Genomic DNA, 23,913 nt, shown 5'->3' on the forward strand with positions numbered 1-23,913 from the left:
CAACATTCAGAAGGAATTTTAATTAACAAAATGGTCCAGGAAAGGGAAGGGAGAACCCAAAAAAACAGGCCATTGCATTTGAAAGGTTGCATGTCAGTCACTAGGTATGCCTGCAAGCCCATGCACAGGAAACCATTTGGACCTTTGTCAGTGCAGAACTTGTCTCAGCTTCCAGAACCACTTCTCTACTCCTTCCTTATATAAGCTAAATATTATATACATATATAAAAAAAATACAAACTTGAGTTTGTTATAAAGTGGCTTCTCTCTCTCCCCCTCCTATGCTTGCTTGGCACATGAACGCATGCAAAGCTAGTAGGCTCCGAGGGCTGCACAAACAGCAGGTTTTGGCAACAAAAATATAAACACAGCTAAAATAGATAAGCAAGATTAAAAGCCACTGAATTGAAAACCATATATTTTTCCAATTGTATAGAATTAGGACTACAGCTATGACTTAAAACTGTAAGAGTCTGTCATCCTCTCTCCCAACTCATGTCAAAGTTCATAGCAGCATAACACGAGATTCCTCAAGAAACATCAAGCCAGTGTTCTCTGCTTCAGGAGTGAGTTCACAGGTCAAAGTTTAGTCTGTCCGAAGGATCATGGGGGGATGCTCACTGTCTTCATCCAATCTAAGGGAGTTGGTTTCATCTTCCAGGCAAGCTCCACCCACAGCACCCAGGTCATCAGTATAGGCTGGGGAGAAAGGAACAAGTAGTTGGGGGATCAGCAGCACAAACTAGGGCTTGGACCCAAAGTGAATGATTAGAGCTGAAGTACCAGACGCTACTTGCAACAGTTTCACTGCCACCTTATGTTTGCTTTTATCATGACCACGTGTCTCCAAGCCATGAGCAGTTTATGATCAAAATTAAAGTACTCTGCGTGTGTGCAACACATACTGGTGATTTGGGCAGGCTGACATTTTTCTTACTCTCCACTCATGCATTAAAGCTGCATCTGCAGTGCAGGTGCTACAAGTGCAGACTGTCCCTCCTCTGCAGTTGAAGCACTCACCTGAGTGCCATACAAAGATGGTAAAAGCCCCACTGACTTGAAGAGCTGCAGCATTAACCAAGTTTTCATCCTCTTGACTTAACAGAGCAGTGAATCAGGCTAAAAGGTCACTGTTCGCATAAAGTAACAATAGGAGAACTTATCAAACTTGTTAAAACACCACACAAAAAAGCCAAGGGGGGCTGTAATTCAGATTCTTTGCACAAGGTCTGGGCAGAACTTCTGTACAAAATAATTGTGTTAGGGTATCTCAAGAACCATTTAGGAAGTACTTCAACTACCGCTATAGTAATTGACCACAATTAGAGACAAAGTTCTCCCCAGAAGGTAGTAAAGATGAGTGATCCGTCTATAGAAGGCTACCAGTGCTTTTTTTGCTGCTGCTCACCAACGCTCCACATCACTCACGCAGTTATGAAGAGCTCAGTGTGGAAGCAGACGAGCTCACGCAGCCATCTAGAATGAAGCAATAAGCAGAGGTGCTCTCTGCCCCATTTCCAGCCTTCTCCTTACCATGCCTTGTGGGTGAGGAAGGCACATATGTACCTTTAGTCACAGCAGCACTGTATGCCTGCGCTACCAACGGCCGGTCATGGGATGCAGACTCTAAAATTTCGTTGGCTGGCTCCATACTGCCATCGAGCCTAGGAAGCAGAGAGAGGTTAGCTGGAAAGGTGATCTACCTGGGCATAATATAGCTTTAGTTGACAGTTACAGAAGAATATCTCATTAGATGCGCAAGAATAATATGTATACACATGCAACAGAAGAACTGGGTCCCTCCATTCCAGAGGACTGAAGAAGGCATTTGACAACACTTCATATTTAACAGTGAAGACTCATCGGTGACATGCTTGCTTCCGACATGGCATCAGGATCTAAATCCTAGTAGCTGGGGGTGAGGGAAGACCTAAAACAGGAGTGTGGGATTAAAATAACCATTCTAATCAGCAACATTACAGATTCTCTGTTGAGCTCTGGCCACAACAGAAGCGGTTGCTTCATACATATATACTAGAAAACCTTCAGTGAAGGCATTAGAGCTTTTCAGAGATCAAGAACTTGATAAAAGCTTCCCTCTATGAGGCTTCATCTGCAAGTGAAACCAGAGGTCATACCTTAAAATGTTCAGACAGATGTATGATTTTTGACCAGTATCATAGATTGACCAAAGCTGCAAACCTGGATCATCATCAAGAGTTATTTGCTTTAGTTCTATGATTGATCATGTAAGTAATCTGACTATATTTTCCTACCAAACCTTACTAAAAAACAACAGCGCCTTGTCATATTTTCCCTAAGTGTTCTACAGCACGCTACGGAACATAAGTTGGCTGGCCTATATGCAAGGAAGTTTAATGAGGGGTATTGGAGAGGGAATATAATAAGAAGCAGTAGAGAGAGAATACAGATAACTTCTTAAGCCAGACTCTCCCCTGTGAAGTCACAGTAACATCTTTTTCTCGTGTCTGTAACCATTTACTGACGAAGAGGATGGTGTCAGTTGTTTCAAGTTCTTGTTTAAGTAACTCAAACTGCTAAGTAAGAGGAAACAGGATCACACAGCTAACAGCGATTGATCCTCTGCTGCAATCAGACAGTGTTAGGTTTCTACTGGTAAAGTGGTGCTTAGTGTAGTAGAAACTAGGAAGGCAGGCTCAGGGGGATTCTGAAATTACTCATTCATGTCCGAGGTCCAGAAAAAGATTAGTTTAAAGAAATGAGCTGTTTTAAGTTAGACTTTTGCAGAACAAACAAAGTTTAAGAACATGCTGGATTTTGTGAGGAAATAAAATACAACAGCCCTCGGCTAACATGGACTTACTTGTGCTGCTTCATTAGTGTGCACTCTCCTCCTTCTTGGGGGTCTAGGTTGTACATATAGAGATACCCATCAGCAGCTCCCACCAATAAACGAGGGATTTTCTGGATTCTAGAAAGGTTTAGGGGAGAGCAACACATTAATAAGAACTTAAGAAAACACACTCTCCTCTCCCATGATTAAACCATCATTTTCCACACTCCTGCTCCTACACAGGGAACATTGTTAACAGTTAGACAGAGCACCCAGGAAAGAACTATGCATAAAAGGTAAGGCATAACCACATTTTGGGGCTAACTGGATGCCACAGGAATCAAGCAACTTCTATATAAGCCAGTAAAACAGATTCAGAAGTTATCATCCTGTTGTCAAGCTTCGTGCAACTCCAGAGACAAATATTCTAATGGGAAGTATTTACTTATTTCAGAAATGTCACAAGGCTTAATTATTGCTTAAAGGGTGCTTTGAGATCAGAGCAGTGAGAGTAAAGACATGAAGTCAATTTAGCATAAAAACTATACAACCCCCACAAAATAAGCTTACTAGTGCTCAGCTTATTGCTGTCGTAGCTGTGCCAAATGGGACCTGCCTTTGGTGAAGACAGAATAAAGATTAGATTCAGTCCTCAAAATTAACTTTAATGAACACTATTGCTGGTTTAGAGACAAGAATAATGTGAATTTGCTTTCAAAGACTTCTCTAATGGTTCGCCTGGATTGCCTAATTTTGCAATTTGCTAGAAAAACACACAGTACTCCTAGCACTAATGAAAGTAAATACAAGCTCATGGGTCTGTTCTCAACATTCTTCTTTCATACTTAAGACATCTTTAAACAACTCAAAAATAGTCTATTCTCATCCAAATATGATGCCTTTTCACAGACTGCGAGGTGTTAGCTCAAACACATTGCTCAAACTGGAAGAGGCTTTGAAATGATTCCAGGTGATGGAGTGAGCATACGTTCTACAGTGTCAGCCCCTCCGCGGCCTGACACGGCAACCCAGCGGAGAGGTGAATGCAGGCTCATCTTTACTCACGTGGCAAGTGCACAGATGTTTTTGTGCCCACAGAAAGGCAGGCGGACTGTAGCAAAGGCTCTACCCTGGTTGAACATTTCTGTTACTTGAGAGGGCAGATAGCTTGTTGAAGCCATCAGCACTTTTCCGAAGTAACCTGTCCAGGTTGTAGGCTCTTCCTGAGGTCTACAAGTCAGAAAAGAGTGATTGAGTTTGCCTTCACATTAGAGAAAAAGGTCTGTAAAGACTCTGAAACATCTTTATTTTTCAAGATATTAAGCAGCTAGTTATTTCTGAAGAGAAACAAGTAACAGCCCCAAGAAGTCCGGTGCACTCCATTTATGCTACAGGGCACAATGTGTCCTACAATACCCTCAGTTTGTTATTTAAGCATGTCTGATTGAACTGATACTTCTGCTTATAAAACTGCATTTTGTAAGGTTCATTACACAACAGAGAGATCTACTGGGAAGTGCTACACTTCCCGATTTTATTCGCCTGTTTATCACTAAGCAAATAATTGTTTCTAACAACTTCCGCAGAAATGTAAGTTAGACTGTCCTCCCAAATCATAAATAGAAACATTTTACAACGTGGTGCCTTTTAAAGCCCTATAGGCAGCTGGGAGGCATTGCTGAGACAGCTCTTCCCATATGGATGTCAGAAGAGGTGAAACACAAATGTAACTGAAAACGTTAAGGCTGCTCCACATTCCTCTGCCTCTGTTCACCAGGAGAACAGTACACAGCTCAGCTACAGCTGCTGATTCACCAGTGACTTCTTACGCCCTTTACAGAAGTGTTCAAATGAAGTTTGTCCACACTTTGGAGAACTCATCCTGTGGAGTATCATCAGTTTTAAAGCCTTTTCCTTGAAAAAAAAATCTAAGAAAAATCTCTGAAACCTACTTTTCTTTCACAGTCTCAAGTTTGAAGATATGCACCGTCTCTGTGTTACTGGATGCAGACAGAAACATGCCATCCATGCTGAAAGCCAATGAACAGATGCTCACACACCTAGGAAAAAAAGGAAGAAAAACAATGAAGCATTATTTTTGGCATTCCAGTACCATATCAATTGGTGTAAGAAAGCTAGTGTTAACTAACTCATAGGAATTGACTTAAATGAGAATATTACTTCTCCACTTTGGTAGGTAGGAGCCTTTCTCCACATTTACCATTAAGGAGCTCCATAACGTTCATACGAGCTGTACTGTGAGAGCTGGGAGGAACTGTGGCTGCATGGTAGACTCACCTGCTCTTCTCCTGTCAGTGACTGCAGGTGACTCACAATTAAGCCGAAGTATTTGGCTTAATTAATAATTATGCAAATTTCTCAGTCACCACTGCTTCGCAAATAAGAAAAAAAGGACATTTCCATAATAAGCACTCTGAAATCAGATATCTTCCTAAAAGCACTTCAAGAGCAAGATCCCCATTAAAGATGTTCAACTCTGATGTATACCAGACATGGGCATCAATTAGTAACAATCTGAACTCAGTCTTACCTCTGGTATAAAGTACAGTAGAACTACAGAGTTACTACTACCACAAATCAGAGTACCATTTCACAATGGCTATCAATGATCACTGCACTAGAAGGATTTAGAAGAGAGTGAGAGTATTGAATATACTGCCTTCAACTGCCATAAGAATACAGTATCTCTTACAAAAGCTGACCCACTTTAAAATTCCCTCACCGATATATTTTTAAAAGACAAGAGGGAGTACAATCCTGACAGGACTGATTTGTAGAATAGTCAAGTCCAAAGGAGTGAAACTGGAAGACATTCAAGCTAAAACTGTTGTAAGCATACAGGTAGAGACGAACGAAGATGAGAACAGGCAAAAATCTGGATGCCAGCTCAATTGCAGAACAAACTTGAAGATCTACCGTAAGAAATGTGCTTCAGATAATTAGCCCAGTTGAACCTTACCTCTTCACTCCCCTTCGGAATTCAAATAGTTTCTGTCCCTCTGGAATGGAAAACACTCTTATTACTGTCCCCTGTAACGAAAAAAAATAAATTTTCATTTCAAGTTTGTTCATTGTGTATTAGCTCTAGCGAGCAGAGTACAACTACAAGCAGCAAACCATTATGCTGTTAATGCACACCACATATTAGTATGAAATATTTATGGAGCTTGTTCGTAGGATGTGTTTAAAGAGAAACAATGAGAGGTGGCAGCTACTAATGTAGAGAACGAGCTATGCATCAAGAACAGCCCCCCTTCTTATCATATTTGATCATGAAAATGAGTGCACTAGACAAGTACAATCACCTGGATGTCTTTGTGACTTTATCAGAAGCAGTTACACCTTTATATTCTAAGCTGATTACTCAAAGATCAGAGGCTTCAGACTGATTTACACAATTTAGATGGACAATTTATCATCACGTGCCATAGACTAGCAAGACACTTCTGTATTCTGACTTTTAACTGTCTTGTTTTCATCAGGAAGACAGCATCAAAACAAGATTATTAATTTCTAAGTAGTATCCTGCACCAAAGGGAGACACACTTAGAGAACTGCCCCGATTACAGGCAGATTAAAATGTGTTTAAATAAATAACCGTATTATCCACCGTTTCACAGCACGGAAAATACCATTAACAGTTCTTAACTTAGATTTGCCATTAAAACTGTAAACCTTCTCTTTTGGCACTTGTGCTTGAAATTGTGCACGCTTAAACTTACTTAAAATGCTTAGAAACAAATTTCATTTTAATCACTGTCAGCAAGTCGATAAAAAGCCACCTTACCTTTTCTGATGCAGTGGCAAGTTTAGTACCACTTGCATCAAATGCCAAAGCAGCCAAGGGACTGTCATGAGCTGGGATCATATTAGCAGCTCTCTGCAGGAGTGAATCAATAAAATACAACCTTAGTAGAGTACAGGTTAAAAGCTACATGTTTGCAGTGTAAGACTGCATATTTAAGAGCATTCAAGTCAAATACAGGTCTTGCTTTACAGACAACAGCTTCAATATTTGTTTCAGTAACTGTCAAGTACATAATTATCACTGAAGCATGTGCATATAGAGTACAAGCAGTAGAAGGATACTTAAAAGACAATTCAAATAAAAATTACTTTACTCCACCCATTTGCCCAACTCTACTTATCAAATCTAATATTAGCGCCTGAATTTTCTTTGCCAACTTTCTGTGAAGTCTAGCTGTAAGAGATACTGCAAACTGATGTAGAGGAACCTGACTGAGTGTCCTAGTAACTCCTCCCTGAGCAAGTTGAGTCGTTTCCAAAACCTGCATCTTCAGCAGTGGAAACAGCATTCACAGAGATCCTTACCAGATTGATGGTGTCAAAGACCTGTACTTCTCCAATAGTTGCACTTCCTGGATAGGCCAGGTAGCAGTTATCATTGTTTATCGATAAAGCACACAACCCTAGAAGGGGTGCAGAAACACAATTAGAAAGAGGTGAATTCCAAGACTTACACAGCAAAACTTGCTGATTCTGCATTTGAATACTATGGAGACAACTCAAGTTATCCTTGGAAGGTATCAACAGGAACAGAACAAGGATGAATAATCTCAACTTGCAACATGTATCAACTATTCAACACAAATTAAAGTTTAATATGAAGTAGGAAAGAAAGAATACTCACAAAGCTACAGTAAATGCTTAAGCATTCTACTGCTTAAGCATGTAGAATCTCCCATGTCTGCCATGACTTCCAAAACATTAACCTGACAAAACCTTTAACTACTACCAAGTGCTGGAAAAATCCAGTGTGTATCTCTGCTACTTCTAAGATTTCAACACAGCCACTCTAGGAGACTAAGATACTGGGAAAACACAGTTTAAGGCAGTCTGCTATTTGTTCTCAAAAACTTCACCTGCAATAAACGGGTAGGCTTTAAGACAACACTCATGTATTTAATAGTTACTTTTATTTGAAAGTGGAATTAATGCTACGGTAGGAAATATCATACGCTGACACAGAGTGTACTTTTCAGAGTTATGCTAGCTTCTAACATACCTACCTGCAGGATTGGGAGGCGTCTCCCTGATTGTATGTAATACCTTCATGTCTCTTATGTTGTGTATATAGAGAGACTCTTCCAGACATACTATCAGCCTCTAGACATGGGAAAAGAGGATGAAAAGCTGATAAACTGGAGATTAGTTTACCAATCCTAAAAAACCTGTATCCCCAAATGCAGTAGGTACCCTCCAATAGAGAAAAGGTCATACCCACCTGATGGGAAGAAATAAGAATCTGACAGAAGATAACACAAGATACACCTCTTGACAAGGCTTCAACAGCGCAATACTATACTCAGGCGCTTGAGCTGACCAGTGCACTTCTCTCAACCATGCTAGCGCAAACTGATTTAAATGAAAATGATTTACACTACTAGTTTAAGTCAGCAAATCACAAACCTTCATTTAAAGCTCTTTTTCTTCCATACCTGCCCTTATTTCCCCTCCCCTGCACAAAAGGCCAATTCACGTGTGGAAATAATTTTCAGCTTTGGCTAAACAGAAAAAAACATGCAAGACTTTAACCATTTATAGAGCCTATTACTTACTCATTGTCATATGAGAGGCTTTTTTTTTTAAAAAAAAACAAACAACCCTTAAGGTAAGTCCTTCAGCATCTCATTTACACTTTTGTAGACTACATCTGGATGACTAACAAGATGTTTCTCATTTAATGCTACCTCACTATGCCAGAGATCAAATCAGCCACCGTTTCCCTTATGATTTTAAGCAAGAATCCCATCCTCCCACACCTGATTTTTGGGGGCAGGAATAGACACTAAAAAGATTTTTCTTCTTCAGATGCCATTTTCTCTACTTTGAGCAAGCTGGCTGAAGACAGAGAAGTCTGTATTTCCAGAAAAGCCTACTAATGATTTAGCAATACAGCAAACTACGGTTTCAAGTACTTAACTGAAAAATTTCACCAGTTCAGTGGTTTATTTTTTTGAAAGAATTCAGCAAACTGTATTTAACAACATCAGAAGTGAATAGATGACAACTTTAAGTTTATGCCTGAACAGAAACTGTCAGTTTCATGTTACTTTCACATTTAGGATCACAGGATGATTGATACTGGGAGGGACTTCAGGAGGTCTCTAGTCTTGACTTCCCACTCAAAGCATGCCCAGCTTACTCAGGGCATTTTCCTAATTAAATACATAAACATAGAACCAAAAATACTTAACTGAATATGAGTACTGAGATGCCATACAGAAGCTACAGTTGGAAAAGTGCAAGTTAATTTCAAATAGCAATTCTGTCACCAAAGGAAGACACATCAGTCAGCAAAGCAAGTGCCAGAATAAGATTCACAACTGCTTCCAGTGTTTTCACCCAACCAAAATTACTACTCACCTGTCTATTGAGTTTGACAGCCAAGATGGTGTTGGAGTAACTGTAGTTGCAAATCTCTGTCCCCTTCTTAAAGTGACAAACTTTCAGCTTGCGTGGAGCTTTAAGGCTTACTATGGCCACCAGACTACTGGAGAACAGCCTCTCCACAATGCACACATCTTCTGTGTCAGCTGAGGAATCACAGTAATGAGGGAAAAATAGAGAGGGAGATTTTAGGGAAGACGAATGATGCACATCAACAGGAAATACTGTCTTAGAAAATACAGTCTAAGACCACGAACATTCTACAACAGCAGCTCAGAGTCAAAGTGGGATGCAGGACAGGTTTTTCAAAGCAGAAACGCTGCACAATGAATGCTCATTTACAAGTATTTCCTCCCCCACCCCAAGGTGTCATGCAAGTTTATGCTTTGGAACAGAGCACCTACTCCTCCCTGCCCAAGATCTAATAGAAAAAAAATCCCAGATGCAAACCCCAGCAAACTGTCAAATTCCAAAATTTTAGTCTTCCCTCATCTCTGCAGAAATCTAGGAAAGCAAAGGGTTTTTTTTACAGTTTTGGGCATTTTTTTTGTGTGTGGTTTTGTTTTTAAAGTTTATTATGCATAGAAGGGCTTTTGATGACCAAAAACTTTGGAGTTTCTGCACACCTCTCCACGAGGAGCTGTTATTGTACTTAAAGAAGCCGGTAAACTCATTTGTTTTAAGACTGCTTCAGCCACTGACCACATATACCATCTTCTACCTGACAGTCCCTAACAACAACGTGTACAGGAATCACGGAAGCCCAGCACGTATGCGTATAGCCATGAAACAATGTTTTGTCAAGTGTTCTATTGTGGAAGCACAGAAGGCAAAGGAGGAGGAACAAAAGTCACCATTCAAAATGTGGGGAAGACAGCAGGAGGGAGGAATGACCAGGATCTCTGGCAAAGAAGCACTTTCAAAGCTTTTGATTATAGTACAGTATCAGACCAAGCTGGTACGAGTTCAAGTCCCACCACCAGTTACCCTGGCATGTGTGTTTCCCCCTCCCATCTCCTGAAGCTCCCCTCCAAAAGCCCCAGAGACACAGGGGACAGTTTTCACAGCAGGAGAAACCTGGAGAGAATTTTACCATTCTCTGCAGCTCTTCTACAGCTACCACCTACACTGGCTCTTCCATTACAGAACTGAATCAAGACAAGTGACTTGAGCCTTTGGTCTTGATCCACTGAAACAACCAAATTTTTCAGAAGTCAGTATCTGGATTAGCTCAATGCTTAATGTATTCCAAACTGTAAAACTGCCAGGGAAAAAAAAGGAAAAAAAAAAAAAAAGAAGCAAATTTATTTCTGAAGGCTTCTGTTTTAGCTAAGGGACGCATTAATTAATTAATTGGCACTGTTCTCATCACCAATGACAGAAATCCCCTGAAAAAGAGTTCTTTCCAACATTCTCAGCATATGACACTGTCAGCATTGTGCAACATGTCTGCTTTGAAAGTGCTTTTTCTGGGCAGTTATTTCAAGAAAAAAAGAAGAGAAAATATTTAATGCTTTACATTCTTGTGCGAGAGAAAGAAATAACCTCCTTAAGGAAAAGGAGCAAGTTTATACTAAGCATTTTCCGTATGCTATGCAACACAATTGACTTTTATCTAAATCTCATATTTAATAAGGTGCTTTTCCAGAGAAGACAAAACAGCTCACAGAGGCTTTGAAAATTCAATTTCCTCATACACCAGGGATAATGCATTTTAGCAATGCTGTTGTTTTCAAGGAATTGCTCTCCATTTTCCTGATGCCACACACAACATGAAAAAAAAACCCACAAAAGTTTGCCTCAATAAGTTTATGCAGACTTTCAAATGCAGAGGTCCATGTTCCTTGAATCAGATTAGTAACATAAAAAATTCTCAACTATTTTACAGTGTATGTTATCAGCTTTCCATCTAAGCCTGAAGTCCTCCATAGCGATGGCATCCTTTTACAAAAGTCAGAAGACCAGCAGAGACTGGGAATTCTTACTCTCCCAAGCAGGCAGGAGAACTGGTATTTCAGAGGAGGAACAGCAGCAGAGATACAGACGGAAAGAGTGCTGTCCTATGCTGCACTGATGGGAAGTGTAGGCAGCAGGCAAGGCACACAGGGAAGAGCACTATCAAGAACTAAGCAGTCACAGACAGAAGAAAAAACTTTCAACAAGAAAAACATTTAGAAGTTATAGACAATCCTTCAGTCTCATCATAAAAAGACTTACTATAACACAGATAGTTACCTTAGAGAAAGGCTTTGTGACAGACTTTTAATTAAATTCACTTTAAAAATAGAGGACGCACCTCTGTTCCTTTGTCTTCCCCTAACAGGAGGAAGTGATAAAATCTCTTCACAGCTGCCAAATCATGTATGCTTCCTAAGAAGCAACCATTCAAGTACAGCACCAGGCTATACTGCACATCCTACACACAGCTGACCTGAATTAATCATGTTTAGAAGCACTAGTTAAGCCCTATAGCAATGCTGTTAATCACAGGTGTTTTCTATTTTTTATTTCTCCTTTACACTACAAAAGTCAGCATTGCCAGGAACTCAGATTCAAAATACAGTAAGAACAAAAAGAACTGCAAAACGATTTCAGTATCAGCAGTGAGGGGAGAACAAGCAAATACATAATAAGACTACGGTTTCATAAACACAAGCATGTAGCATCACAGAAAAGAACTGGTTAGAACCAGCTAGATTATGATCAGCTGTGCTTTTATTCAATTTTTAATCCAAGAACATGAAACATGTTTAAGCATTCATTAAGCCTTAAAGCCCCTCCAATCTAATGCTTATTTTTACAGGGGGATCAACTGAGCACGGCAATTTGTACTGAGTCTCAGTAGAAGTCAGTGATGGGAGCAGACACAGAAACCTCCCATTCTTTTCAGTTGTTTTCTCAAACACAAGACAGCTGGGGCATGTTTTGTAGTTTACTTTAGACACCTACACAAGAACTGGCAGATTAATCTTACACAAGAGAGGGAGAGGTCCTTAAAAGCACTACTCAAAACAACAAGTCTTCAGACCTACTTAAACTGGACTGGGAGGCAGGAGGCACATGTCTGGGAGGCCTCAAGATACCTTTCATTGTGGAAAGGAGGTACCAAATACATAGGAAGCCCTCCACCTCCGTATCAAATTTTAAACAGGCACAGTTTGCAAGCTCAAGACTGAACATTATTTAACTGCATAGAAAAAATTATGATCTCAAATATTTAGACCTGCTGCAGGCACTACATGCCCTACGAGCAAAGGTCAAGACAGGCTGGCTTATGGAGGTCAAACCATCAAGTTTTCTACTAATATTACCTCACACACTGAGCTCTGTATTTACAGACTTAACACTCATGGAAAAAACCCTTAAAATATCAAAAAGAGGTTAAGCCAACACAGGCATCCCAGAACAGTTTGAAGGCAAGACTGGAATCGGCAGGTCTAAATCCCCAAACCAGCTGCTTTATTGGTTTATTGCAAGATTTTGAGCAAGGCACTTATCTAATCTGTACTTTTTCTTTCAAGGACCACCCAGAAGAAGCAGTCTTACAAAGTTCAGTTCAGTCTCTCTCAATATGTTTATTCAGTGTCTTGTGTAACAGGAGTCATCTTCACTGAGTCTCCTGGGGTGGTATCAGGCCAGATACTGTAAGTGCCTAACATACTGCAGAGGTCAGGTACCTAAACTCAACGGCATAAAATGGAATTCAAGCCACTGATTAACCAGTACAACCAGACCATGACTCAAACAGGCAGATATAGCTGCAACACAATTTAACCTGACCACAGGTGCCTAATTTGAACTTCACAATTACTTTTCTCCATTGACTCTGTACAGAAACAGACTGTCACCACAGATAATAGGTGATCTGAATCACACACCATTTTCAAAATTTAAGATGCCACAGGGTCAGGTCACTTAGGGAATGGAGTCTGAAGACAACCCTGTTGCGCAGCATGGTACACCAGGATGCTACTACAAATGCTGACATCATAGCTATTGGTACCATCTGTTCACACGGAGCTTACATGAAAGCAAGGATACTCACGCATAGCATTCATAGTTCACTTATTAGCACCTCAAAAAAGGGAGGTCTATGAAGCGCTGGCAAAACAGGGGATACCACTTATCCCCATGCTTCCCTCCATCTCATATCCTACTCAACTGTGACCAGTATTGAGAAGTTATGGGAATTTTGGATTATTCACCATTTTGTATGAGTAAACTGGCAGCTATCGTGTTAAAGCATTTTTCAAATAGCAAATGCTAGGATTAAAGATAAGCAAGACTTTGCTTTCTTATTTGATAAAGGTATATTAGTGGTTGCCTGCCCCAACAGCCAGTCTAAAGACCCAAAAGACACACTCTCACACCAGTATTTTTTTTTTTCTTTATGCCCAGCTGCTATATAACCTGGCCACTGGACATAAAATTAGAAAAGCAAAGAGTTCTACTCATACCTAAACCCAATTTCACAACATACCAGCTAAATTGAAATACAGAACACTGATAAACAGTTTTACCCTGCCAGCAATCAATTGTTCTGTATTTGTGTGATATTTCATCATACACTTAAGGATCCTCTTATGTCAAACCACCTGTGAAAAAATGAAACATGTCTTATTCTTCCCAAATTATGCCAACTGGGGGGATAAAAAAAAAAGAAAAAAGAAATAAAGAAGATACTCACTGCATTCATAGATCTGCTCTAATTTGTCCACAGAAGAAAGAGAGAAGAATTTGTAGCCTGATTTACTGCCAACTGCAAGGGATCTGAAAAAGAAACAAGCCAGTCAGGAACATAAACTAAATCAGCTGTGATTACACTTGGACAGATTCTTACCCTATTCTAAAACTCCAGTTGGGTTAGCTCAGCAAGAAAAGCAATAAAAAGCTTGCCTGAAAAAGCCGTGATAGATACAGCCAGCTTCCTCGACTCTGAAAAGGTGAAATAGCTTCAGAATTACCCCAGGTGTGGGATCCTGCTTCACGTTTTATGAAATGAGAGTTCACAGCTTAATGTAAGCCTACTGTCCAATTCATACTGGTGACTTCTCCACACAACCTAAAAGCTTTAGTGTGGAGGAGAGATGATGACTTGAATAATGTAATACAAACCAATTACATCATTGCCTCATCATTAGAGGTGACCTCCAAGACCTTTTAAACTGGGATATCTAGGGATTTTTTTCCTCTTTATACTGCAACCTTGCCCAACCACCCCAAAAGAGCTTTCATATTAAAAAAAATAAAAAGGAATTAAAGACCGCCAACTCTGATTTTCTCCCATTTTATTTGATGATATTCTAGCACCTCCAGAGAACATTGTTAGGTCTCAGTCTTACAAATACTCATGCCGAATCTTTGATCAGAGGCACCCTCTTAAAAATGCTAGTCACTGATGTTGAACAGATTTTAACAATAGTAGAACATTAAAAAACTGACTACAAACCCTTCTTTCCCCCATTACTCAATTTTCACACTTAGCTCACAGACCATTTAATTGCTTTTCCAGTCAAAGACTGGTCTTAAATTTTAAGCTAGAAAAACCTTTAGGCTTGTCTTGCAGGTCTTTACACATCAAGACAGCAGACAATGGCACATTTTTACATTCCCCTCCCCATGTGCAGGATGACTTTATGCCACAAAAAGAAAATTAACAGTCAATACAGTTGTGCAGAAGTGTATTAGTATGCTTATAGTTCATATATTTCTTACTGCCAGGACACAAGGAGAAAACCTAATTAAATTCCAGTAAAATGTATTTTGATATGTCAAACTGCGCAAGTCATTCAAGACAAAGCTCAAACCCAACCCTGCCAGTCACCCTGCAAAATGCCCTTCTGAACTCAGCATGACAACTCTCTCAGATGCACTAATCATTAGTTCTGCATTTAGAATACAATACAGATTCCTAGATTTCTTGCTCTTTCTATAGTTTCCTCTCATAGCTCCAAAGCAAGCCCTTTTTAAACTTGAGGGTACCCAGAAGATTAAAAATTGTTCCTCAAATGGCTTACCCTCCAAAATTAAGATCCCCAAACACAAAATCAGCTTCTGTATGATGGTACGACCTTCTCTTCTAGAAAAATATACAACTGGCACAGTCTGATTAAGTAGTTATATTTAAGAAGGTATACATCTTCAAATTAAAATACGCACCACCAGGACAGAGAAGTAAGCCTCCCCAGATTCAGTAACAAATACATTAAAAAAGGATATTAGGCATAGAGACAGAGAAGCAATTGTAAAGCAAAATTTTGTTGCGGCTTCTCTAAGTCACCTTAGAAATACTGAATTTAGTTTTACTTCAGACAAAATCGGTATGTTCAGCAGACTGTATCTGATTAGTCAAAGACATTTCAGTGTTTTTCCTCAACTACTTTTGTACAACTCAGTGAAAATCCAAATTCTATGAAAAAATATGAAACTGTAATGAGTTAGCTTTTGTTAGATCACCTACTGCTTCCCTCAAAAGAAAGTTTAACAAAGAATGACATTAAAACTGTCACTTCAAAGGTAAACAAGCACTCAACCGAGTTAAAAATAAAGTGAGTCACAAGACTCCTTGCAGTGTAAGTGATGTACAAGAGACACAGGATGATTTCCTCACAGAGAATTCCATGTAGTAGCTATCTGTGAGTGTATTACTAAGCAGAATTGATTCCTGTATTGTACCTACAGCTTTGAATACTGAATATTGATGTATCACTGTTTTACTGACAGTATCACTGAAACCAATGAGGACGCCCATTTTTTTTGTTCTACTGACTATCTATATCTCATTTAAATAAGCTTAAATGGCAAAAGCTAGTTGTATACATGATAAAAAAATCATTAGATTGAGTGGAAGCCAAAATGAAGAAGCACAGAATGGACCTTTCCATCCATGGCAACTGCTTTTTTTTTTTTTTTCTTCTTCTTTCTTTCAGGATCAAGGTAATGAAGTCACAATCTGTTTACACAGAACAGTTCAAGTCAGTGTAATTAAACCCATTTCAGTATACAAGCATAAGTGCAAAACAACCCATTTTTCTTCTAGAACAGCACTCTTGGTTTCAGAGGGCTTCTTTTATTTTTTTAATATACTCTCAAATTACTTCTTATGAAACTGCTGGAAAAAGGCTTTTTATATGTAATAAGAGAACTCGCTAGGCTGAGTTATACCAGCATAATCACAACGATTTAAATCCCCCATCTTCCCCTGCACTGATATTACACTTAAGCCCTTAAGACAGCTGATAGCTATCTGAACGACCAAATCCACAAAACAAGTATCTAGCCAAAATTACCTCACCTCCAAAAAAATGTATAACCATACGGGGAGGAAATATGATCAATAAGCCATTCAATTATTGCTCAAATAGACAGTGGCCAACAAGAAGCTACTGTAGTTTATCAGAAGCTCCTTTAACAACATGGGCGTTATGCTTTATTATCACCAATTTTCAGAAGCTGATGAGAGACTGAAATTGAAAATAAAATAAATATCCAAAAAACCTGCCTTTTTTCTTCCAACATTATGCTACACGCAGATGTTTTTTAGCTCTATTATGTGCAGTCTCTATTACATACCTTAGATTGTAGACTTTGAGCTATTTCATCATGAAGGTTGTCTACTCAGTACAAAATTACCAATATAGCCATGATTTATGAAACTGTGCTTACCCACTTTTTTCCAAAGATAATACTGTAGTCTGATCCAACACTACATACATCTTGAGCGTATTTTCAAGAGTGGCTGTCATAAATAATTAAAACTAACCTCATCAAGCAAACAGTGTTGGAAGATATTTCACACACTCATTTCAAGATGCTGACATTCACTGTAAGCACACTCACCTAGAGTGGGAAATCAGTTGGTCCAATCTCTCTGACTCCTTAGAAACAAGTTTTTTCAGGTGGGGTAGAATCATACAGGCTTTCTTTTCCTTCTTTAATATACACACAGAAGGAAGAAAACCAGTTTTTCCCTTTCTGTATCATAAAGGACCTTAACTATTAATCAGAAATATTCTACATCAATCAGAAAGATCCTGCTACGGGCAGCTCTCTCAAAGATTAAAACCAGTTGCAGTACAAACAACTACAGAAGTCATTACTATTTTAAATAACTGGTTAATAGAACCTACTTTCATTAGATACAGTCTCATTATACTAATGCTTCACCTTATTTCAAAAGCAATGTAAATTTCCAAAGACAAAACATCTGTGAACAAAGGCTTATGATGAAGAAGGGATTTTTTTTTTTAGATTTAGTATTAGTATTTAGATTTAGATTAGTATTAAAGAAAAATCAATAAAACCACATAAAGCAAAGTAAGTTTCCTTAGTAATTATGTTCTTATTTTCCCCTCCTAAGTATCTGCTGAAACCAAAGTTGTAACATCTTATGGACATGTCTTAATAGAAAGGTCAAGAATGTCATTATTTTGGGCAAGAGCTAGATACAGAAACTCGTATGTTCAACATTTGTCAGCAACACTCCGACAACTCACAAGACTTTCCCATTGTTCTTATATTAAAAGAAAACCAACACAAACTTAAATCTGCTATAGCAAAGACCACACTTGCTCATCACTTAACATGCAGCCGCAGGCTGGGACAACAGGAAGTTCTTAATCCAAGCAAACACAACTACTCGCAGGCCAAATTCCTGTCCAAATTGTCACACACCGAGGAACTGCTCCTCTGGCAAGCCCACCTCAGCTGCCATCTCCACTGCAACAACAGCAAGTAACATGACATACAATTGCGTCTCGTCTCTCAACGATCTTCCCTGAGCACAAGAGTTACACGATTATGCTTCCTTCCTTTTTTTTTTGTGTGCGTGTGTGTGTTTAGCATTAAAGCCTCCTTGGAATAAAAAGCTCTCCTGTCCTCAAGGATCACGGGAGAATGACACCTGAACCTCAGAGAAACAAAGGCTGAGGAGCAAATGCCCAGCACCTAACCCTTGTTCTTCCCACCACAAGCAGTTTACTAGAGATCCAAACGTCGCATAGAAAGGGAACCAGAATACAACTTCTGCAACATGGAGCGTGCTATACAACTTTAGAGCTATAATCTTTTGCTCGGAGCAGAGAATAAAACTGATTTACTTGGAGAAAAAAAGGGCAGAATTAAATCAAAAAGAACAGATATATGGACTGATACCTGTTACATGTAACTCCATACGCAAATGAAAGCGGAGACTAAAGACAACCCTGCAAGTAAGGCATACACCGGTGTTTTCATTACAGGTCCAAACGCAAGGCTTCCTTTTGTCCTTTCATCAGCAGTCTGTTTTCAAAACTACAGTGACTATTTTGTTTCCAAATGCTGTCACGTGATTACTTATTTTTTAAAAGGCGACTAAAACTTCTCTACAGTCTGTTGACTTGCATTATTTCACAAGCAGTTTCTTTTGGTTTCTCTTTTTTATTTCACAAGCAGGTTCTTTGGGTTGTGGTTTGGTTTTTTTTTGGTGGGGTAGGAGTGTTTTTAGTAAATGACAATATTAACTTATGGTGTTCAGATTAAAGTTCTTCCAAAGCATTTCTCTGTAAATATTTGTGTAACAGTTTAAATACTGAAATTTTTACCTATTTTATAGATATAGATTTTGAGATCCTGAAGTTATGTTTTGCCTAAAAAGCCACAAATTTCTACTATATTATGCCTTTCCCTTATGGGTTTTAAGGCTTGTATGAGTCTGTGAGGAGACTTTAATTTTTCATAAGTGTATCTGTGCTCAGTTTTAGTAGTTCTCCCAGAAGTAATACACAGAGCACTTGGATTTAAGTGGTACTTCTTACCACATGATCGAGATTTAGAACTGCTAAAACCTACCTAGCACTGAGATCACCCACAAGCTTCTGCTGCACGGTTTTGCTAGGACATCCGAGTTCTGATCAGTTACTTCACTTTCATCTGCAGGCTGGAGCTTCTGCCTCTATCAGAGAACGCCAGTCATGCCGAGTTGTGCAATGATTGATTCACTAGGGAAAAGGGCTAGGTCCAAAACAAGCACACCAACATCTTCTGAAAATTACCTTCTCCATGTTTTTATTTAATGAAAACATATTATATCAAAAGAGAAGCCACAAACCAACCACTTCTGCTGCATTATAGGTGGAGTATTTTCAGGCAGAGTTCCAATCCCAGCCAATAATTCAAAACTCTCACATAAATAAAGCTTAGGGCAATATGGAATAAAGAGGCAAGACAACACTTGCAATAACGTACATACTATTCCAAAAGACAGTATCACCACAAAAGACAGTATCCACAAATGAACATTAAAAAACCCAGAAGTTAAGACTGGGAAAAACAACCAACTAGAAGCAAGATAGAGGATACCTGCTTCAGCCACCAGGGACTGCCACAAATGGGAAAAGCAACAGGGACTTTTATGTGGACAAATTCTTCTAACTACCAGCAATCAAATTTCCCAAGACTAAAAACCATCATGAAGCTCATCTCCTTTTCCTACAGGAAACAATAATTATCAACCCTTCATAAAGCCTAGGAAAAGTTAGCCTCATACCTATTTTTACCAGCACCTAGCCTTTTCCTAATACAAGGCAATTGGCTCTGCTGCCTAGGCAAGCGAAGTACATATGAGCAAGAGTGGAACTGGCACCTTGTTAAGTTGAAGGTAAAAGCTTTAAATGCAACAACAGCAATGCACTCATGTAATTTATTTTCCAGTTTTGTTTGTCAGCGATTTTTCTAATTACTGAAGCACGCCTTAAAACATGATGTGAGCTCTACTGACTGGGAAGATGTAAACAAAGCTTGTCTTTCATATACTGGCTGAAAGAATATGCATTTGTTTACCTTCCATGTCTGGAGAAGGACTGCAGTTATTTGTAATATAAGTTGAAAATAAGTAAGCTTTCTGAGGCCTAGCATGGGAAGGTGTAATTCATTTCTGTTGAGCTCTTTTCAGCTCACTCTCAGCCTGGTAAACAGTGATCTAGATATATAGAACAGTATACTAATAAACTCGGAGAGCTGACTTCTTGTTTCTCTACTCAAACAAGAAACTAAGAGAGATCAGAGGTGGGGAAAAAGAAAAAATACTTTAAAAAAAAATCAGATAAATTTCAGTTTAAAGAACTTACACAACCACTAAATTCTACTCAGTTTAAGAACTGGAATGCAACTTGGTTGTTTGGGTCACTTACCACATCAGAGAAGTATTTTAGTAAGAAGCTGCTCAAAGACATCTGCAAGACTGGTTTTATACTTACTACTTTTCTTCAAGACTCTATTAGAAAGAAGGAATACTTATTCAACATCATCCAACCATCTCATTTGTCTTAAAGTAAGTGGCCTTTTAAATTATTCTCAATTTTGAGACAAAAATATGAAAAGGAGCCTTTTTATATTTATGTAGTTTCTATAATGGATATCTAAAAATGCAAAAATATTCCAAAATTAAACAAAAGACCTAGTATCCCAAGACTTCAAACGGCAGAGATATATGGGTCTGGATAACATAAAAAGATACATCACCAAAATTCTTGTCAGCTAATCTCAAGGTGCTTTACATATTTAATTATTACTAAAATATATATATCCATCTACCTGTACAACAGACATTAGAATGCTGAATATAATAAAAAAACAACCAAAACCAAATTCAACTGAGACACAGAAACTGAAGAATGCTTTTTGGATATTTATGAAAATGGAAGGAGAAAAGTAGGAAAGTTGCATACACAGATGAGGAAAGAAATCACTAGCCAGTTGTTGTCCTCCCTCCCAGTAAACTCAAAGTTAAAAAGGAAACACACTTTACTCTTGATTTCAAGATATACAAACCAAACAATAATAAGTCTGTATTACATTTTCTTTCTTTTTACTTGTGTCTCAGGTTTGTTCTCAAGTCAAGCCTGCAGCTCTCTTGTTCAAAAGAGGGTTTTTTTGTCACAACTCTGTGATCTTTAAGTACCTACAGCTCTCCACAAGGCTAAGGTACAACTGAAAACAGGCAGTTGCTCTAAGGAAGAGGTACTAATGCTTTTAGATCACAATGTTGGATGGCACAGTTTAACTTCAAAAACGTATATAATGATCTTTATAAACTGCAAAAGAAAGAAGTGACATTTCCTAGTTATTATGACTTGTTTTGTCTAGTAATAGGCAAAAAATGGATGGTATCCGAGTAAAACGTGGGCATGTTTCATACACACAAAGACCAAATGAGCTCTATATTTTACTTGATGAAAAAATGTGAAAAGTAGTTGCAAAAAACTTTGGCTCGAATCAATACATGGGTAGTTATTTACTTACAATAAATGGCAGACTATTGCTCCCCCCCCCATTTACCATAAGTTATTCAAAGCTTCTCATTTCAAGTCTATCCAGCTCCACTTGCTCAGCTCTTCACCCCCAACAAAACCTACAAAACACAGTATTTCCTTCTGTGACGTGACCTTTCTCCTCAATCTTGGCTGTCACCATAAATAAGCTTGTCTTCACAATTCCCATGTGCTACAATACATGCTGAAGACAGTCATAGATCGCTCTGGTGAGGACAAGACGTTGCTGCTTGTAAAACAAACAAATAAATTGTTAAAATAAAAAACCACCACCACACAGGTGGATTATGCTCTGTGATGCCAAGCTGAGCTCATTTCCTCTTACTCACTTCCTAAAACAAAACTCATCCTTTCCCAAGTACAAGTTCTTTCAGTTACTGCCCCCCCCCGTTTCATCCCTCAGGTATTTAAGACAGTCAAATCTTTCTTTAAAGGATCTTTAGTACTCCAATTCCAACTATTAGGGATTTCTTAAACTGAAAAATATTGCATTTTAATACCCTATAGAAAAATTAATATGCACTGATTAGTTTAAATATGCTGCAACGGTTAAATAACCTGCAAGGTGTACAGCATGAACTGACTGCTTCTAGAATTGAAATACAAAAAAAGTAAGTGCGATTTCAAGGAGCACATGAGAAAGACGTCTTCTTCAAAATCAACACCAAAAGCAGCATGGGCTCGTGCAAATACCTTCAAGCCCAAGGCATAATGCTTCAACACCGATAGCAGGTGAAAATAAAAAGGCTGTATGAAAAGATAACTCTAACAAGGTGTGGGATGAAATCTTTGCGCCTCCTGGAAGACCAGAGTCTTCGTGTCACCTCAGGCCCTCCAGAGGTTTACCCCTCACGGAAAGCAGACCCAGCTCTCCCTCCCTTTCCCAAAGCAAAACGAGCGATGCCCCAAAGCAGGGGCAGGGAAGGCGCCCCAGGGCAAGTCAGGGGGCCGCAGAAAGCATCAGGCTGCACCCACGGCGCCAGGCTGCCCCCGAGCCCTGCGCCACCGGCCCCTGCAGCCCCACACTCCAGAGGGGAGGCCGAGGGGCCGCCCCCCCACCCCTCGCTGCGGGGACGAGGGGGACCCCGGCCCCGCTCCGCGGCTGCCAGGGCAGAGCCTGCGGCGGGTGGCACCGGCGGGGCCCTGCCACGCCCCCCCCCCAAGGCCGGGCCCCCTCAGCGCCCCCCGGCCGCAGCCCTCCCAAGTGGCCTCCTCCCCGCGCCCGGGCCCTCCGGTCGGGCCGGGCCCCCCGGCCAGGCCGGGCGCCGCCCCCTTACGTGTTGTCCTGGTTGAAGTTGGCGAAGAGCAGATGGCCGCTGCCGGCGTCGCCGCTCTGACTGGCCAAGTTCATGGCGGGAAGGCCCTCGCCACCCCCGTCCGGCGGGGGGGAACGCCTCCAGCGGGCAGCGCACCTCAGCCCCGGCGGCCCCGGCCCCCGCCGCGCACCCGCGGCCTCCTCATCCCCGCCGGCCCCTTGTTTACGCTGCGGGCGGCGGAGCGGCCCCGCGCCTGCGCTGCCCCGCCCCCGCCCCGTCGGCCCCCGCCGGCCGCCCCCTCCCGGCCGCCGTACTGCTGGCGCGCATGCGCCCCTTGCGAGGCGGGAGGGCTCGCGCCTGCGCTCGGCCGGCGGCGCCGAACTTGGTTGGGGAAAGGGCGGAGGGAGGGCAGCGGCGTCCTGAAGATAAGCAGGGCCCGGAGGGGTCAGCGGCTGGATGGGAGACTCATCACCTAGCCGGCGATGCCCGCCTCCGTCGCGTCCCCGCCCTTGACCGCGGCCGCCGCGTTGCTGTCCCGGTCCCTACAGCCCCCGCAGGGTCAGGCTGCGCGGAGCCGGCGCCTCTGCAGTTCTGCTGCGGGCCACGGGAGGTCCCCAAGGCTCAGCAGATGGGCCAGCAGGGCCGCTCGGGGGAGCCCGCAGCCCAGGGCGATGGCCCTGTCGTGGCTCTGGGGGTCCCCAGCTTGCAGGACAGCCAGGCGCGGGCAGGGGACACTTCCAGCGCGAGGGGACTCACGCACGGGCTGCCGGAGCCAGGGAGCAGCTTGTCGGGAGACAGTACAAATTGCAGGCAAAATAAAAGGCGACCGAACTAGGAATGTCTGGAAACCGGATCAAAATCAAGGGCTTGGGCCTGAGAAGAGTTAATGCCGGGGGCGCAGGGGCTGGGGTTTGTGCCCCTGGGGCCAGCTTGGCCGGCCAGACGGGACCCTCTGGGCTCCCCCACATTTCGCCACCCTCCAGCTGCTGGTGAGGAGACACCTAATGGCTTAAACCCAAGTGGCCCTCGGCCACCCTGCGGTGGCCCTTGCCCACCTCCCCACCCCCTGCCGCTGGCGCTGCCCCCACCGTGCCTCTGCCCC

At 41.0% G+C, this 23,913-nt stretch overlaps 1 protein-coding gene across 7 annotated transcripts; it reads right to left on the reverse strand.

Moving 5' to 3' along the window:
• WIPI2 (WD repeat domain, phosphoinositide interacting 2) lies at positions 1 to 23,068 on the reverse strand. 7 transcript variants are annotated; one of them, XM_027800324.2, is made up of 13 exons: positions 21,563 to 21,635; positions 13,935 to 14,017; positions 13,728 to 13,842; positions 9,224 to 9,393; positions 7,867 to 7,963; positions 7,169 to 7,266; positions 6,624 to 6,716; positions 5,796 to 5,866; positions 4,768 to 4,875; positions 3,881 to 4,045; positions 2,846 to 2,953; positions 1,534 to 1,664; positions 1 to 699 (listed from the first exon to the last, which is right to left on the reverse strand). In XM_027800324.2, the coding sequence occupies exons 3-13, from the start codon at positions 13,810 to 13,812 to the stop codon at positions 587 to 589; spliced, it is 1,239 nt and encodes a 412-aa protein (XP_027656125.1). In that variant the 5' UTR covers positions 13,813 to 13,842; positions 13,935 to 14,017; positions 21,563 to 21,635; the 3' UTR covers positions 1 to 586. The 7 variants fall into 7 exon arrangements, with proteins under 7 accessions (XP_027656125.1, XP_027656126.1, XP_055564435.1 ...); XM_027800325.2 differs by lacking the exon at positions 21,563 to 21,635 and adding an exon at positions 19,076 to 21,552; XM_055708460.1 differs by lacking the exons at positions 13,728 to 13,842; positions 21,563 to 21,635 and adding an exon at positions 22,833 to 23,068 and having other exon boundaries at positions 1,567 to 1,664.
• Between the last annotated feature and the right edge of the window lie 845 nt (positions 23,069 to 23,913).

Source organism: Falco cherrug, chromosome 4, assembly GCF_023634085.1.
Source record: "Falco cherrug isolate bFalChe1 chromosome 4, bFalChe1.pri, whole genome shotgun sequence".
NCBI lineage: Eukaryota > Metazoa > Chordata > Aves > Falconiformes > Falconidae > Falco > Falco cherrug.

What these genes read in the sequence shown, in the direction of transcription:
- WIPI2 (XM_055708459.1), bottom strand. Translation starts at nt 22,906, where the DNA reads ATGAACTTGGCCAGTCAGAGCGGCGACGCCGGCAGCGGCCATCTGCTC. An exon ending in TCTTTGACACCATCAATCTG is followed by an intron (nt 6,717 to 7,168) that starts GTAAGGATCTCT and finishes TCACTCCTGCAG; the next exon opens with AGAGCTGCTAATATGATCCC. An exon ending in TTCCGAAGGGGAGTGAAGAG is followed by an intron (nt 4,876 to 5,795) that starts GTAAGGTTCAAC and finishes TTTTTTTCCTAG; the next exon opens with GTGTGTGAGCATCTGTTCAT.